The sequence below is a fragment of the Cicer arietinum genome, chromosome 6 (assembly GCF_000331145.2).
Source record: "Cicer arietinum cultivar CDC Frontier isolate Library 1 chromosome 6, Cicar.CDCFrontier_v2.0, whole genome shotgun sequence".
Lineage (NCBI taxonomy): Eukaryota > Viridiplantae > Streptophyta > Magnoliopsida > Fabales > Fabaceae > Cicer > Cicer arietinum.
Window position 1 is genome coordinate 832,151 of NC_021165.2, and position 14,497 is coordinate 846,647.

Genomic DNA, 14,497 nt, shown 5'->3' on the forward strand with positions numbered 1-14,497 from the left:
AAAAAAGTAATGTATATAGTTTTAGGATCCGGATTGCCTATCTGAGGCAGGAAAGGTACCATGCCTTTCACTCAATCTCATCCGTGTGATTAATCAGATTTACTGAGTAAAGCCACGTGTCCAATCTTTTATCTAAAATAAAATTTAAAACACAAATCAACTGAAAATAAATAAATAAATAAAATTTTGCAAGTAAGTGAATTAACATCTTTCATCTCTCTTCTAGTGTCAACCAAAAATAGTCACTCGCGATATGCCACGCCGGTGACGTCGATACCTGCTGAAGATATCTATTATAAAAAAAGTTATTTAAAAAAATACCTAGAGAATATTAATGAGTTAGACATAGTATAGTCAATATTATTGTAGAATACGGCTTAACTGTTGTTGTTGACAATTTCTTATGAATCTTTTATGAAAAACATAGTTAATCTTTTCAATTTTACAAAGACTTTATAAGGTGAGACCTATGTTGCATTTAAAAAATTATAGATAATTTATCCAACGCTAAATAAAAATTAGTCACATTAGTAAATTTGTAATGGTTACCCTACCCATAAGCTCATGTTTACTCAACTTACAAATTTACTTATGTAGTACAATTATTAGTTGTTGAACAAATTATCCACTTTCTTCAAAGGTAATCTAGAAAAAGTTCTTTTTCAATGAGCATGTGAAAAGATTGAATCTTCTCGTTAATAGTCATTTAATTAATGATATGTACATAATTAATCTATTTAAATGATTCTATATCATTAGATCCTATATTTAAAACATATCATATTATCATTTGACGAAGGATCAAAATCAAAATATTTTATAATATACGGACTAGTTTTGTAAGCAGTAAAAATATATGAACCAAAATTTTATTTAAATATAATTGCATTTTAATTTATATATTATACATTCAACTAAATTAATTCAATGAAATATCAAACATTTTTAAAATTTTATAAAAATTTGTATAATTAATTTATTCAATAAAAATATTAATTTTACGGTTTCATCGATAAAAATTAATACATGTGAAATGTTAGTAAAATGAATATCCATATATATATATATAATATTGATAGCAGCCAATTAAGGTAGCAGACAGGACTGTGCTTCTCGATGGTCTAACAAAGTAACTTTCAAAGAACACCATTCACACCCCAAACTACTTTTCAACACCTGCTTATTATAATACACAATAACAAATAAAATTGGTGTTAAATTTGCAGTTATGTCCTTGGGTGAACCTTTCATGCATGTGTACAAAAGTCATTGTTTTCACACGTGTATGTCTTCTTTCTTTTCTTTCAAGGTCTTGCTCTTGCAAACTTCTATCCATCAAAAATTGAAAATTTCTACTTGTAGTTGCTCTTCTGCTTGCACTGAAAGCAAGAGACAAAAAGGATCCAACATTCTGTGTTGTTGAATTAGTTCTATGTTCATGGGTTGCTGCTTTAGTGCAAAGGTCAAAGCTGAGAGTCCTACACATAATGGTATCATTCTTATAATTCTATTTTTCCCTTTTTTTTATTTAACTTTCTTACTAGATCAGTTTCTATCTGAGCTATATTTGTTTAACGATCGTTTGGATTTGAGTTCTGAATGATTCAATACGCATTTTTTTAATCAACTTTGCTGCTTAGAGACTTGAAAGAGAAGAAATATGTGATGAGTTATGCTGTGTTTAGTGTAGATATCTTAATTATAACAAAAGTAAATATAAAAATGGAACCATAATATTGGTTTGATTGAGGAAAATTTGTTTAAAAATTATGAGGGGGTAATCAGAGATCCTCTCTAGCTATGAGGAATTGAGAATCTTCCAATTGTCTTTAAATCAATTATTCTTTATATACTTGAAATTTGTAACAATAAATTTTGCATTAGGTTAGGTAGTCTCTGCCATGGGGACTAAAAATATGTGTTCAAATAAATTTAGCATACAATTCAATGAAAGTAAGTTTGAAAGATGTAATTCATGCAGTTCTCGAACACGAAGATTGTGATTTCATAAGCGTTGGTTTTATAGGTGAAAGGTAGAAAAAGAGTGAGGGAAAAATCAATAATACAGAAATTTTTCTTCAAGTGAATGTAAGAAATTTTAGTTCCTCTTCATGCATTTCTGAGATCCAATGTATTACATAATTGCAATTATGTTATTGTACCTTCTTTTCTTATTGTAAAAGAGAACTGTATAAATTAAATTATAGGACTAGTATTATTAGTAGAAAGATTGTTGCTAGAATATGGCCTAGCAAGTTAATTCATATTTTTATTTTGAAATGGGCAGGTATGAATTCAAAGGTTGGTAGGAAAGAAGAGGATGTTTCAAGTGGTTTAAGTAGCAAGCTGTCCTCTTCATCTATGCTTCTAACTTCTAGGAGTGAGGGTGAGATATTGCAATCCAACAGTTTGAAGTGTTTCACTTTCAATGAGGTAAGAACTGCTACAAGGAACTTTCGTCCGGATAGTGTCGTCGGTGAAGGTGGATTTGGTTCTGTATTTAAGGGATGGATCGATGAGCGCACACTAGCCCCTACTAAACCAGGTACAGGTTTTGTCATTGCTGTTAAGAGGCTTAATCAAGAAAGCAATCAGGGACATAGTGAATGGTTGGTGAGTCTCATTTAGGCTCAATAATTGTTAATTTAATTGCATTTTGAAGTTAGGAAAATGTCAAATTAGTTCAGGAAACTTGTTTATTGTAGTAACTATGGACTATGGTGTGACTAATTAACCTTGTACTTTATAGACAGAAATCAATTACCTAGGACAGCTGCATCATCCTAATCTTGTGAAACTGATTGGTTTTTGCTTAGAGGATGACTACCGGATTTTGGTATACGAATTTTTGCCCAAGGGAAGTTTGGATAATCATTTGTTTAGAAGTATGTTATTCAATTTCCTCCTTCCATTATTGTCTTTTTTCAAGTTCTTTTATTAGTTGACTTCATTTACTAGTTAGTGTGTAAAATCACTAAAAATCTCATATCTTCCTAATGTTTATGGATCAGAATACTTTCAGCCACTCTCTTGGAAAATCCGTATGAAGATAGCTCTTGATGCTGCTAAGGGTCTTGCGTTTCTTCACAGTGATGAAGTCGAAGTGATATATCGAGACTTCAAAACTTCTAATATTTTGATTGATAATGTAAGTGGACTACATTGATCATACAAGCATAGAGTTAGAGAGATTACTTGTTAGACTGGCTTTATAAAATTCCTTTTTGTTGACAACAGAACTATAATGCAAAACTCTCTGATTTCGGGTTGGCAAAAGATGGACCAGAAGGTGGTAAAAGCCATGTCTCTACAAGGATAATGGGCACCCCAGGCTATGCAGCTCCTGAGTATCTAGCCACAGGTATCTCAATCTTTTTCAAGCTAGTATCAGCAAGTTACTATTGCATACTATTTACATATTTCATCCTATGATCAAACTTTACACATAGTGAATGAGCATTTTATTACAGTCAATTCTACTATGCTGAAACTACCACTAAAAAGTGGCTCCCTACTTGTTCAATTTGACATTTAATTCATCCTTCATACATCCATCTTCCTCAACTATTATGCGCTGCAACTCCTAACTATATTAAGCCTATAGTCAGCATTGATTATTGCATCTTATACAAACAGAATAAATAAATAAATAAATAAATAGCCTACAATTTCAGTCCTAACTTTTTATTTTCTCGTTGTCTTTTATGTGAAGGTCACCTAACCAAAAAGAGTGATGTATACAGCTTCGGTGTTGTTCTCTTGGAAATTATGTCAGGCAAACGCGCATTGGATAAAAATAGGCCGTCCGGGGAGCATATGTTAGTTGAATGGGCCAAGCCATTGCTCGTCAGCAGGCGCAAGATCTCTCAAGTCATGGATGCTCGTATAGAAGGTCAATACTCATCGCATGAAGCAATGAAAGTAGCACACATTGCAATTCAATGTCTGTCGGTAGAACAAAAATATAGACCAAACATAGATGTAGTGGTGAGATCGTTGGAACAACTTCAGGAATCCAATAGCACTGTCGGTGGAGTTGGAAGCTCTCAGTCTCAACATCAAACAACCATCAAAATAAATGGTCATAGCTCAAGTAGCAGTGGTTTAGAACAAAATGGAAAAAGCGTTGATGAATCTTTAAGTGGAGAAGGTACTTCTAATACGAGTTCATCTGCTTCTCCTCTTTATATCTAGAAGAGAATTTTTTTGAACATATTACACATACCTATTACCTAAGACATTATACATTATTTTAAAGAGTATAATATATAGAGAGAGAGGGTGCTTCTACACTCAAGATCTTAAATAAAATGCCTAGTTGTTGACTTGCTGTACATATTTTCATGCCTTTGTTGACTTGTTGTACTCATCACAGTCTAAATGTTATCCTTTATAATGGAATGAGTAGTTAATGAGTTTTGGTTAAAGACAAATTATTCAAAAAATCTAAGTTCAAATTATGACTGAAATAACTTTTAATTGAACTTTATTTATCTCTCGACCAAATTATGGATTATTGTTGGACCCCATCCTTAGTTACAAAAGGGTTAAAAACAAAACAGAAAAAATAATGTTCTCCCTTAACACTCATGCTTATGATGTACATCTTTTTTTTATCGTGCTATGTCTAAATGGCGTTAATCCTATGGGCGGTGAATGATTTTTTAAAATTAGCCAGTTTCATGTTGTATAAATATATTTTTTTGTATATTCTACTAAAGGATTTAATTTGTATTATCATTTATTGAAAAACTTTTTCACACATAAATTTAATATTTATGGAAATATCACGTAATAAAATGAGACGAGAATGTGGTTTGATCAATACTAGTATAAGAAATTCCTTAAAAACTATAAGAAATTCCTTAAAAACTATAAGAAATTAATCTATTCACTAATACTTATGCCCAATTACCCAAACCTGTGCCCAATTACGTGCATATTACTAAAAAAGTTTACTATAACCTTGTATGAGTTAAATGCAAAAGATACACCACCTGCCAACTTCTAATTTCACGGTCTGGTCTTATGGGAAATACCTCACTGAACATTGTAATTGAAAATATTAAATAAACCGCGACAATGAATATATGTATCATAAGACTAATTAAATATTAAAAACTAGTAATTAAATAAAACAAAAAAAAAAGTGCATATGATATGCTTGTGTTAAGTTTGGTAGCAAAACTTACATCAGGACTGTGGAGCATATGTCGATATCTTTCCTTTTTATTTTATGTTTGATGATATATCTTATTTTTATTATTCTCGATTCTCGAGTGGGTAGCATACTGTTATATTTTTTTTTGACAAAGATCGTTAGTATATTCTTACGTTTTAAAGTAACAAAACAGTTTATAAATCGAAGCCGTCTTAGCTCAGTGGTAGAGCGCGTGGCTTTTAACCACGTGGTCGTGGGTTCGATCCCCACAGACGGCGATTATATCAATAAAATAATAATTTTTGGAACCTAATCTATTATTTTAAAAATTTCAAACTTACATTATATATTTATTTATTTTATATATATATTTAATGTGTGTCACACCTAAAATCGATACTTAAATTTATGAATTTATTTATATGAATTGTTAATTAATGTTATTTTACATTAACAATCGTTAATCTCTTAACAAATTAAATACAAAATAAAAAATATAAATTGTACAATTATTTGAAGTGTTGACAAATTGTAATACATTGTCAATGCATCAACAAAAAATGGTAATAAATTGTTGTATAAAATAACTTTACAACATTTTTGTATAATCTTTATTCTTTAATTTCATTTGTGAGGAGATTTTAAATTTATTAGTATTTTTCTGATGACTAATAAATAAATAGAAAAGTGTTAAATACTAATAGTTATTATAAATAAAAATTAATTATTTTGATGTTGATATAAGTAAATACTGACATTTAAATAAATAATTTAAAATATATTTTTTACGTGAAATTTAAAAAATTAAATAATATACATATATGAGAAATCTCCGCACATTTGCATAATAACTTCCTCTTGTTGTCGTCCGTGTACATCGAAAACGGTAATAACAAGTGTCGAGTCCCGAGAAATTTTGTATGCATATGTATCACTATCACGCACTCGCACCACCGGGACTGTGTTTCACTCTCCAATCAAAAACCACCAAATCATCACCCACTTCTCCATACGCCACGTGGCATCCTACGCGTGCTGATATTTTCGAAGTGGAGACCACGAATAGGAGCAAGACCTTACTGCACTGTAACATTCCCCTAGCGGAGCAGTGAGTGCATGAAGTACTATAGCTGAACATAGCAGAGAGATTCCATTGTCAAATCCCTAAATCACTACCTCATCATCGTGTTCTTCAGATTCCTCGCTCGTAGAGCGTTAGGTCACACTACTTTACTCCAGATCCACCTTCGGAGAACTTCCAATTTTTTTCGTAGGTGAAAATTTCTCCGCATTTTCCATCCAATTCGTCAAAATCCATCTCTACATTTCGCTTTTGCGTTTTTCCACTTTCTATTTTTCTTTCTGTTACTTTCCACTGTTAATTTCGTTCAATTTCAGGCTGTGGATAAATTGAATTGATTTTTAGGTTTGATATGTGACTTCATGCACTTTTTTTGTGTGCATATTCAGTTGTTTATTTTTAATTTGAAGTTCTCTCAGTATGATTTTAATTATGAACTGCATTAGGGGTTTGATAATTGTTTGAGCAATGGGAAATTATGAATCAGACATAAAGTGGCGATACTGATTATGTTATTTTAATCTTTTTTATTTTAGAATTTTTACGAGGAGAAATTTGTCAATTGTTGATTACTGCATTATTGGCGAAGAATGTCTCTGTGCTTCAATGTTGACTGTAGAAGACTTAATGCATGTTATTAATGTGAACGGTTTCGGACATTATACTATTCGTATTTTTTTATTTCATTGAATTGAAATTATTTATTTCTTACGTTGGTTCAAGGCTGTGTGCTTTTATGTCTGATCTCTTATCTAGTATTCAGTCTCTGTCACACATTTGAAGGAACTTTCTGATTTCTAAATTTTCAAAGTATTTGAGCTATTGGTAGCGGTAAACTATGTTCCACTTTACGCTTGAACTTACTAATTAGGGTATGTTTGGTTAGGTTTTCTAAAAACAGCTTTCTGTTTAAAAAAAAATTAAGAAAGAACCAATTTTGTTCTTTGTTCACTTTTAGAAATAAAAAACTTCTTTATAAAAGGTATAATCAAACCGGCCCTTAATTTGTGAAGCAACAGCAACAGAACAACAGTTAGTACCAAGTACTAACACTTAATGGTATTTTAGGTGGTATATAGGAGAAGTGGGAATGGCTCACAGCTCTGACGAGGATACTGATATAAGTGAATCTGAAATAAGTGACTATGAAGATAAATGTTATGAAGAACTGAAAAATGGAAGTCAGAATGTGAAAACCTCGGATGAGAAGTTCACTTGTCCATACTGCCCTAAGAAAAGAAAACGGGATTATTTGTACAATGAACTCCTGCAACATGCTTCTGGGGTGGGTCAGAGTAGTTCACAAAAGAGAAAAGCAAGAGAAAAGGCAACTCATTTGGCTTTAGTGAAATATTTGCAAAAGGATCTTATGAGTGTAGATGCTCCATCGGAACCGGAACCGGCTGATAAAACTGATAATGCTATTGATTCTGATGAGCAGTTTGTGTGGCCTTGGATCGGAATTATAGTTAATATTCCCACTAGTCGAGCAGCAGATGGGCGTTCTGTTGGGGCCAGTGGTTCCAAGCTTAGGGATGAGTACAGACGTAGGGGTTTCAATCCATTTCGAGTAAATCCTCTATGGAACTTCCGAGGTCACTCTGGAACTGCCCTTGTAGAATTCAATAAAAACTGGCCTGGCTTAGATAATGCATTGGCATTTGAAAAAGCATATGTATTAGAACATCATGGGAAAAAGGATTGGTTTGTTGGTTCGGAGCCGAAGTCGGGTCTTTATGCATGGGTTGCTCGAGCAGATGATTACAAAAGGAACAATATCATTGGGGAAAATCTGCGAAAGATGGGTGACATCAAAACCATACCTGAACTTATGGAAGAAGAAGCTCGGAGGCAGGATAAACTTGTGTCCAACTTGACCAACATTATTCAGGTAAAAAACAAGCACTTACATGAGATTGAAGCAAGATGCACCGAGACTACGGCCAAAATGAATGTTGCTATGGAAGAAAAAGATCAGCTCATTCAAGCTTATAATGAAGGTATCTATATTTATCGAGCCTAAGTCATTTTTCACTAATTTGGATTAGGACTTTTGTTATTTTGTTTGTGGGTGTTTAGTTTTCGTGTTTCTAACTTGTGTCTAGTTCTAGAAGGTCGAGTATGTAGTGCAACTGGTGCTTTGGTTACACGAGCAACTGCCAGAGTGGTGGTGTCTGGACCAAAGGGTTTACTATAAATTTTACAATTAGGGGGGATCCTTATGCCGGAATTTATTTTACAATTTTAAGAGTTGATTATTATTTTTAATTTTTTTTATCTTTTGTAACAACAATGTTTTATGCAATGATTCCTCTGTATTTAGAGATAAAGAAAATACAGACAAGTGCTAAGGATCACTTCCAAAGGATTTTTAACGATCACGAAAAGCTTAAATCGCAACTGGAATCTCAGAAAAGGGAGCTTGAGTCACGGAAAATTGAATTGGAAAAGCGTGATGCACATAATGAAACTGAAAGAAAAAAGTTGGCAGAAGAGATGGAGGAGGTATAGTGCTTTATTTTGCTCCATCCCCTCTAGCATACCATGATTGGGATTTGTAAAATTTATATGAAAGAAACAAGTTTTTTGTTTAAGGTATTGCTTATAATTCATATGGTTTTTATGACAAATTATTGTTCATATGGGAGGAACAAGTCTTTTTCTCCTTTCCATCGTAAAAAAAATCAAAAAAAGGAATGGCTATTCCATTTCACTTCATTCTTCATCTCATTCCATTCCGCCTAATATTAAATATATAAAGATAGCCTGATGATCTTTCATAAGGACACTATAAACTAAAATTTTCACATAAAATAGTTCTTATTGTGTATTTGAAGTCATTCAAAATAATACTTTGCTTAAGAAGCTTGTAGAAGGCTTTGTTTAACTCTGCTGGTATTTGTTGTCTTTGCAGAATGCAATGAAAAATAGCTCTCTTCAGATGGCTTCTCTGGAGCAACAAAAAGCAGATCAAAATGTTATGAAACTGGCTGATGATCAAAAGGTTCATATAACCTATCTTTTAGCTTTGTTAATGATCAAAAGTTTGCTTGGCAGGTTTCGGAGTAGCATAGTATTTATGCTATTTGAATATCTATTTATACAGAGAGAAAAGGAAAAACTCCATTCTAAGATCATTCAGCTTGAGAGACAACTGGATATGAAACAAAAGCTGGAATTGGAGATTCAGCAACTAAAAGGATCACTAAGTGTGTTGAAGCACATAGAAGATGATGAAGATGTAGAAGTTCTGAAGAAGGTCGATGCTTTGCATATGGATTTAAGGGAAAAGATACAGTCACTTGAAGATGTAGAGGCACTGTACCAAACATTAATCATTAAGCAGCGTAAGAGTAATGATGAGCTGCAGGATGCTCGAAAAGAATTGATTAATGTAAGTATTTTTTTCCAGATACATCTTAAAGGGGGACAGGTTTACGATTCTTTCATACTTTAATTATTTGGCTCATTGGCCTGTTCTTTTTCAGAAATAAAATAAATTTCTTGCCTGTTTAAAGTCTTATATGAAACACAATCGTGATTTATGTGTGTGTGTGTATAGCATTCCTCTTCCTCTTCTTTTTTCCTATTTGGTCAAATATATGTGATTAACTTTTATGGTTTTATGCAAGGAAACAAAAGTGATTTGAGTAAAAGTACAATCTCTTCATATCATCTATTTCATCTAATCGACTTATATTAGTCAAAATGTTGAGTGGTCCATATGATTATGCAGATGAGAGCAAATAGTCATTGTGTACTGTCAATATTCATTATTCAATGCTTGTGTGTTACATTACTTTTATAATGGACTTGGTTTTCTGAAAAATTATTGCAATTTTCAATGCTTCGCTGTTCATTTTACTGTTCAATATTATTTGATAGATTTAGTAATAATGTTTTTTCTATCTTGTAGGCCATTAAAGAGATAGCAACTCGTGCCCAAATTGGTGTGAAGAGAATGGGAGAACTTGACACTGGACCATTCCTCGAAGCTATGAAGAAAAGATATAATGAGGAGGAAGCTGAAGACAAAGCTTCAGAACTATGTTCATTGTGGGAAGAGTATCTAAAGGACCCAGATTGGCATCCATTCAAAGTTGTCACGATTGACGGGAAATCGAAAGTATGTTTATGCTAATCACTTTTAACCAAATTTGGTTAATTTTTTATCCTGAATTCTACTTGCTTCATTACATAATCACTTTTTAACCAAATTTGGTTAATTTTTTGTTATCTTTATTACCTCTTCATGTATATAGTGAATATTTCAGTTGACTATGACACTTGATTGGAAATATTTGGCCTTCTGAACCTGTAATTCTTTCACTTTTTGTTAACCATGGGTTTTACTGGTGTCGAGGAAAGTATTTTCTTTTTGGAAATGTTACAGGGGATTAATAAGAGGAAGAATGACTAGACAAACAAGAATAGGCGTCAATAACTGTATTTTTAACTTTGGAGTATGAATTCTCTGAGAAGCAACTGTATCTTCTCCTTGTGTATTTGTAAACCTGGAAAGTTTGAACAACATAAAGTAAAATACTCTGCCAAAGTTGTAGATATGCTGTGTTCAAATATGAAAGATCCTTGTTACTACAGTGTGTTATACAGGGAAGGTGATGGGATGGGAGTAGTATAGCTGATAGAGTATGAGTGAATACCCAAACATGTGGTAGTGGGAGGAGGAAATTAGTTTGTGTACAACGAGAACAAGGACTGGAGAGAAAGGGTGGAATATAGAAAAATGAGGTGGGATATATATTTGGTAAATTCTTGATGTCACCTTATAGTTAATTTCCTTTTATCCAACTATTTTGGAAGATTTCTAACATCACTGGTGACTATATTTAGAAAGTTAGTTTGGAGATCTTAATGATATGCTTTGGTCACCATTGATGATTAATTTAACAAGGACAGAAGTGCACCATTGACTTTCATTTTTCCCTACTGATTTAGAACATTTTATTTCTAATATTGCAATTTTATTTGTGCAATGGTTTCATATTCATTTCAGTCTACAATTATCCTTCATTTGTTTCTGATTTGGTGAAACTCCTTAACGCTTGCACTTGGTTTTCTGGTTTCACGCATTATTCGATTCAGGAATTTATTAAAGATGACGATGAAAAGCTGAATGGGCTGAGAAAAGAAGTGGGGGAAAGGGCATATAATGCTGTGGTGGCAGCTTTAAATGAGATTAATGAATATAATCCTAGTGGGCGATATGTAACCTCTGAATTATGGAACTATAAAGAGGGAAGGAGAGCAACTTTGCAAGAAGGAGTTAAGTTTTTGTTGAACCATTGGAGACGTAAGAAGGGAAAGTTGTGAAGGTTTGTATACAACTTTATTACTTTATTTTGGTTACTGCAATTTCTAGAAGAACATGGGGGAAAAAAAGGAAAGAAATCAAAGACCGACTGTTGTACCTTAGTTACTTAAAAGTAACAGCCACATAAGTGTTACTTCTTTGAATCTTTTCTAGAAATAACAAGTGATTAATTATCACCCCTCTTTCCGATGATTACTGTACTCTTTTAACTACAGTGTCATATTACAATGGATTTTGTTGCAGAAAAGGTGATTGCTGTTGATGGCAGGAATAACATGTTGCATTGTGAGAGAGAATAATTTATGCATGGCAGCCGGTTAGCACACATCCATATTTGTTGAGCTGTAAATCTAAGGTTGTGTGTAGTTTAAGTGCATGTTTGGATTTGCAGTCAGAATGACAAAATTACGGTAAGTCACCGTGATTTTGGTAGAAGCTACACTTTGAAGCTTCAACAAAATTACAATGTTACTGTGATTTTGTCAAACTCACCGTACCTCTAAATATACACCCAGGTAATTTATTATCATGATAAGCTAGTTAGTTTCACTAGACAATTGGTACTGTCTTGCTGTGGCGCAAACTGCTTTAATAGTGATAGCCTTTGTATTATCTCTAGCGTGGGAGAAGGCATATATTGATGTTAAACTTGAATGACCAAATATTGTTTATCCTTTACTTTGCTTGTTTCTTTCTGAGTTAGAGCATTTTGGTACGATTTTATTTTTAGCGTCTCTAGGTCTTGATCCAGCAAAGTCTCTGTGTGGGTGCGCAAGTCATTTTCATTTGTTAACCTTTATGGCTTCATGCTAAGAGTCTGATCTTAGCTGACGTAAAAAAAGTCTGATCTTAGCCGAATTTATTTTTGTATGAAATTTGTGATGAAAATTGAGTCTGCAAATATTTACCTATTTTTATTATCGCTTTTTCTTTTTGTCTAATCACTTTATATTCTTTGATATCAACCCAACAAATTTGTCAAAAAGTAAATAAATAAATTATCGCTTGTTAAAATATTAGTGAATGTGTTGATACATTGGACATTAGAAATTAACTTGCAAATGTACCAAACAAAATTAATTCGTAATGGAGAATATTGCTTCAAGTTTGATTAAATTGTTACTTTTTAAACACATTTTTTTCTTGAACCAATGAACTTTTTTTTAAACCATTCGGTTTCAAGGATATAAGCCTTAGTAATCCGAACTTGAAAGCAAGTAAAGTTTTGATAAATAAAAAAATCGTTGCAATTAGGATTCGAATTTGAGTTTTAAACGTATTTGAACTACGGGCGAATGAATTGATGAATTGAAGATCATGGATTCCAAAAAAATTTAAGCATTACATAATAAATATAAAATCCAACAGTGCTAAATAAATAATCAATCTCTTCAATCCAGTATTTTTATTATTTTATTTAATGAGTTTCATTAATAATTTTATATTATTATATTTTAATCGTTCGTTTTTTTAATACAATTTATTGGGTAAATTGCATAAAAAAGTTTAAACAAACTCTATATATATAAATACTTATCTCTATAAAAACTTATTTTTCTAACTTCAAATGGAGTGTGGATCTAACAAGATGCTTTTGAAGGAAAATACTCCTATTGCGAATGATCTTATTGTTATTTTAATTAATGATAATTTTTTGCTACCTCTGATTTAAAAGTTGGCATCTAAGTGACACTTTTGGAATAAGACGGATATTCTTTACACACTACTACATGTGAACACTCAATCCATTAAACCTCATGAATGGTAAAATTTTCTCTGCATCTTTTTAATGGTAATTCATCTAGAGAAAAAATTGCATACAAAAGAAGTAAGTTATTTTCATATTTTCCAAAAGAAAAAAACTTAGCCGCTATAAGCATTTTCCTCTCTAGTTTTATTTCTTCTTTATCTTAAAAGTCGAGTGATTTGAATTTTTTTTTAATCTAAAGTCATTTAACGTTGTTTTCTATTATCTTTTATTTCAAATAAGTGAAGCGATGTTTGCATAGTTTTATTTTTTTTGTTTTTTTTTTTAATTTCGTCGTTCACGTGTAATTTTTTGTTTGTTGTTTTGGTATAATGTTTTTGGTTTTTCTCTATAATTACAATGTTAATTTCGTTTAAATTAATAGATTAACAGTATCAATGATTTTAATATTGTCAATATCTGAAATTATTATATTTTAATCACTTTAATTTTGTCAAATTTATTGACATTTTACCATTATATATTATTAATATGAATGTTGTGAAATTATTCGCATATTCATCATTTTTGTTTGAACGAATTTATATTGTTCTCGATTGATATATTCCTTTTAGTTAAATTAATAAATATCATTTATTTTTAATAAAAAAATTTAAATATGCAAAATAAGTTTTTCATGAAGAAAGAAAAGAAAAGAATATATAACATACGTTTGTTTGAGAAATCAAAATTCATTACCCCAAAATAATCATTCATTTTCATTTGCCTTAAAATTCATTATAGTTATACCTGCGGTAATAGATAATGACGTACACAAATTGCATACAAAGTTGATTACAAGATTCCCTTCAAACTACAATATACATTAATTAGTTTTTACAAAATATTCTTAATTAAATGGAATAAATCAAAAATCAAATACTTCTTTCTCTTAATAATTAGAGGATACTTTTGAAAAAAAGATATATATTATTAAAAAATTAATTTTCATAACTCTTATATATTAATCAAATAGTCTATCTTATAGAAGCGACGATGTTATTGACAAATAATTAAATCTTTTAAACATGACGTTAAAAGGTAAATCTATGTTGGGTGTGTATAAGAAACAATTGTTAGAAACTTATTTTTTTACCTTAAAAAAATGGTCTACAATTTTTAACCAAAATAAAATAGTATAACATTTTTTATAGGACAACACTATTCTAAATA

The 14,497-nt window shown here is 31.4% G+C and overlaps 2 protein-coding genes and 1 non-coding gene across 6 annotated transcripts; all 3 read left to right on the plus strand.

The window, feature by feature from the left end:
* Positions 1–1,207: 1,207 nt before the first annotated feature.
* Positions 1,208–4,457, plus strand: LOC101507420 (receptor-like cytoplasmic kinase 176). 2 transcript variants are annotated; one of them, XM_012716561.3, is made up of 6 exons: positions 1,208–1,490; positions 2,288–2,545; positions 2,817–2,885; positions 3,012–3,148; positions 3,238–3,361; positions 3,713–4,457. In XM_012716561.3, the coding sequence occupies exons 1-6, from the start codon at positions 1,433–1,435 to the stop codon at positions 4,192–4,194; spliced, it is 1,128 nt and encodes a 375-aa protein (XP_012572015.1). In that variant the 5' UTR covers positions 1,208–1,432; the 3' UTR covers positions 4,195–4,457. The 2 variants fall into 2 exon arrangements, with proteins under 2 accessions (XP_012572015.1, XP_004503146.1); XM_004503089.4 differs by having other exon boundaries at positions 1,209–1,490; positions 2,288–2,613; positions 2,750–2,885.
* A 910-nt stretch (positions 4,458–5,367) lies between these two features.
* TRNAK-UUU (transfer RNA lysine (anticodon UUU)) lies at positions 5,368–5,439 on the plus strand. The gene has a single exon. It is a non-coding gene; the product is annotated as a tRNA-Lys (tRNA).
* A 674-nt stretch (positions 5,440–6,113) lies between these two features.
* On the plus strand, positions 6,114–12,255 carry LOC101507729 (protein INVOLVED IN DE NOVO 2). 3 transcript variants are annotated; one of them, XM_004503091.4, is made up of 8 exons: positions 6,114–6,431; positions 7,311–8,242; positions 8,566–8,747; positions 9,157–9,246; positions 9,349–9,636; positions 10,159–10,368; positions 11,349–11,578; positions 11,821–12,255. In XM_004503091.4, the coding sequence occupies exons 2-7, from the start codon at positions 7,333–7,335 to the stop codon at positions 11,574–11,576; spliced, it is 1,908 nt and encodes a 635-aa protein (XP_004503148.1). In that variant the 5' UTR covers positions 6,114–6,431; positions 7,311–7,332; the 3' UTR covers positions 11,577–11,578; positions 11,821–12,255. The 3 variants fall into 3 exon arrangements, with proteins under 3 accessions (XP_004503148.1, XP_004503147.1, XP_012572014.1); XM_004503090.3 differs by having other exon boundaries at positions 6,115–6,435; XM_012716560.3 differs by lacking the exon at positions 6,114–6,431 and having other exon boundaries at positions 11,826–12,255.
* Positions 12,256–14,497: the final 2,242 nt, after the last annotated feature.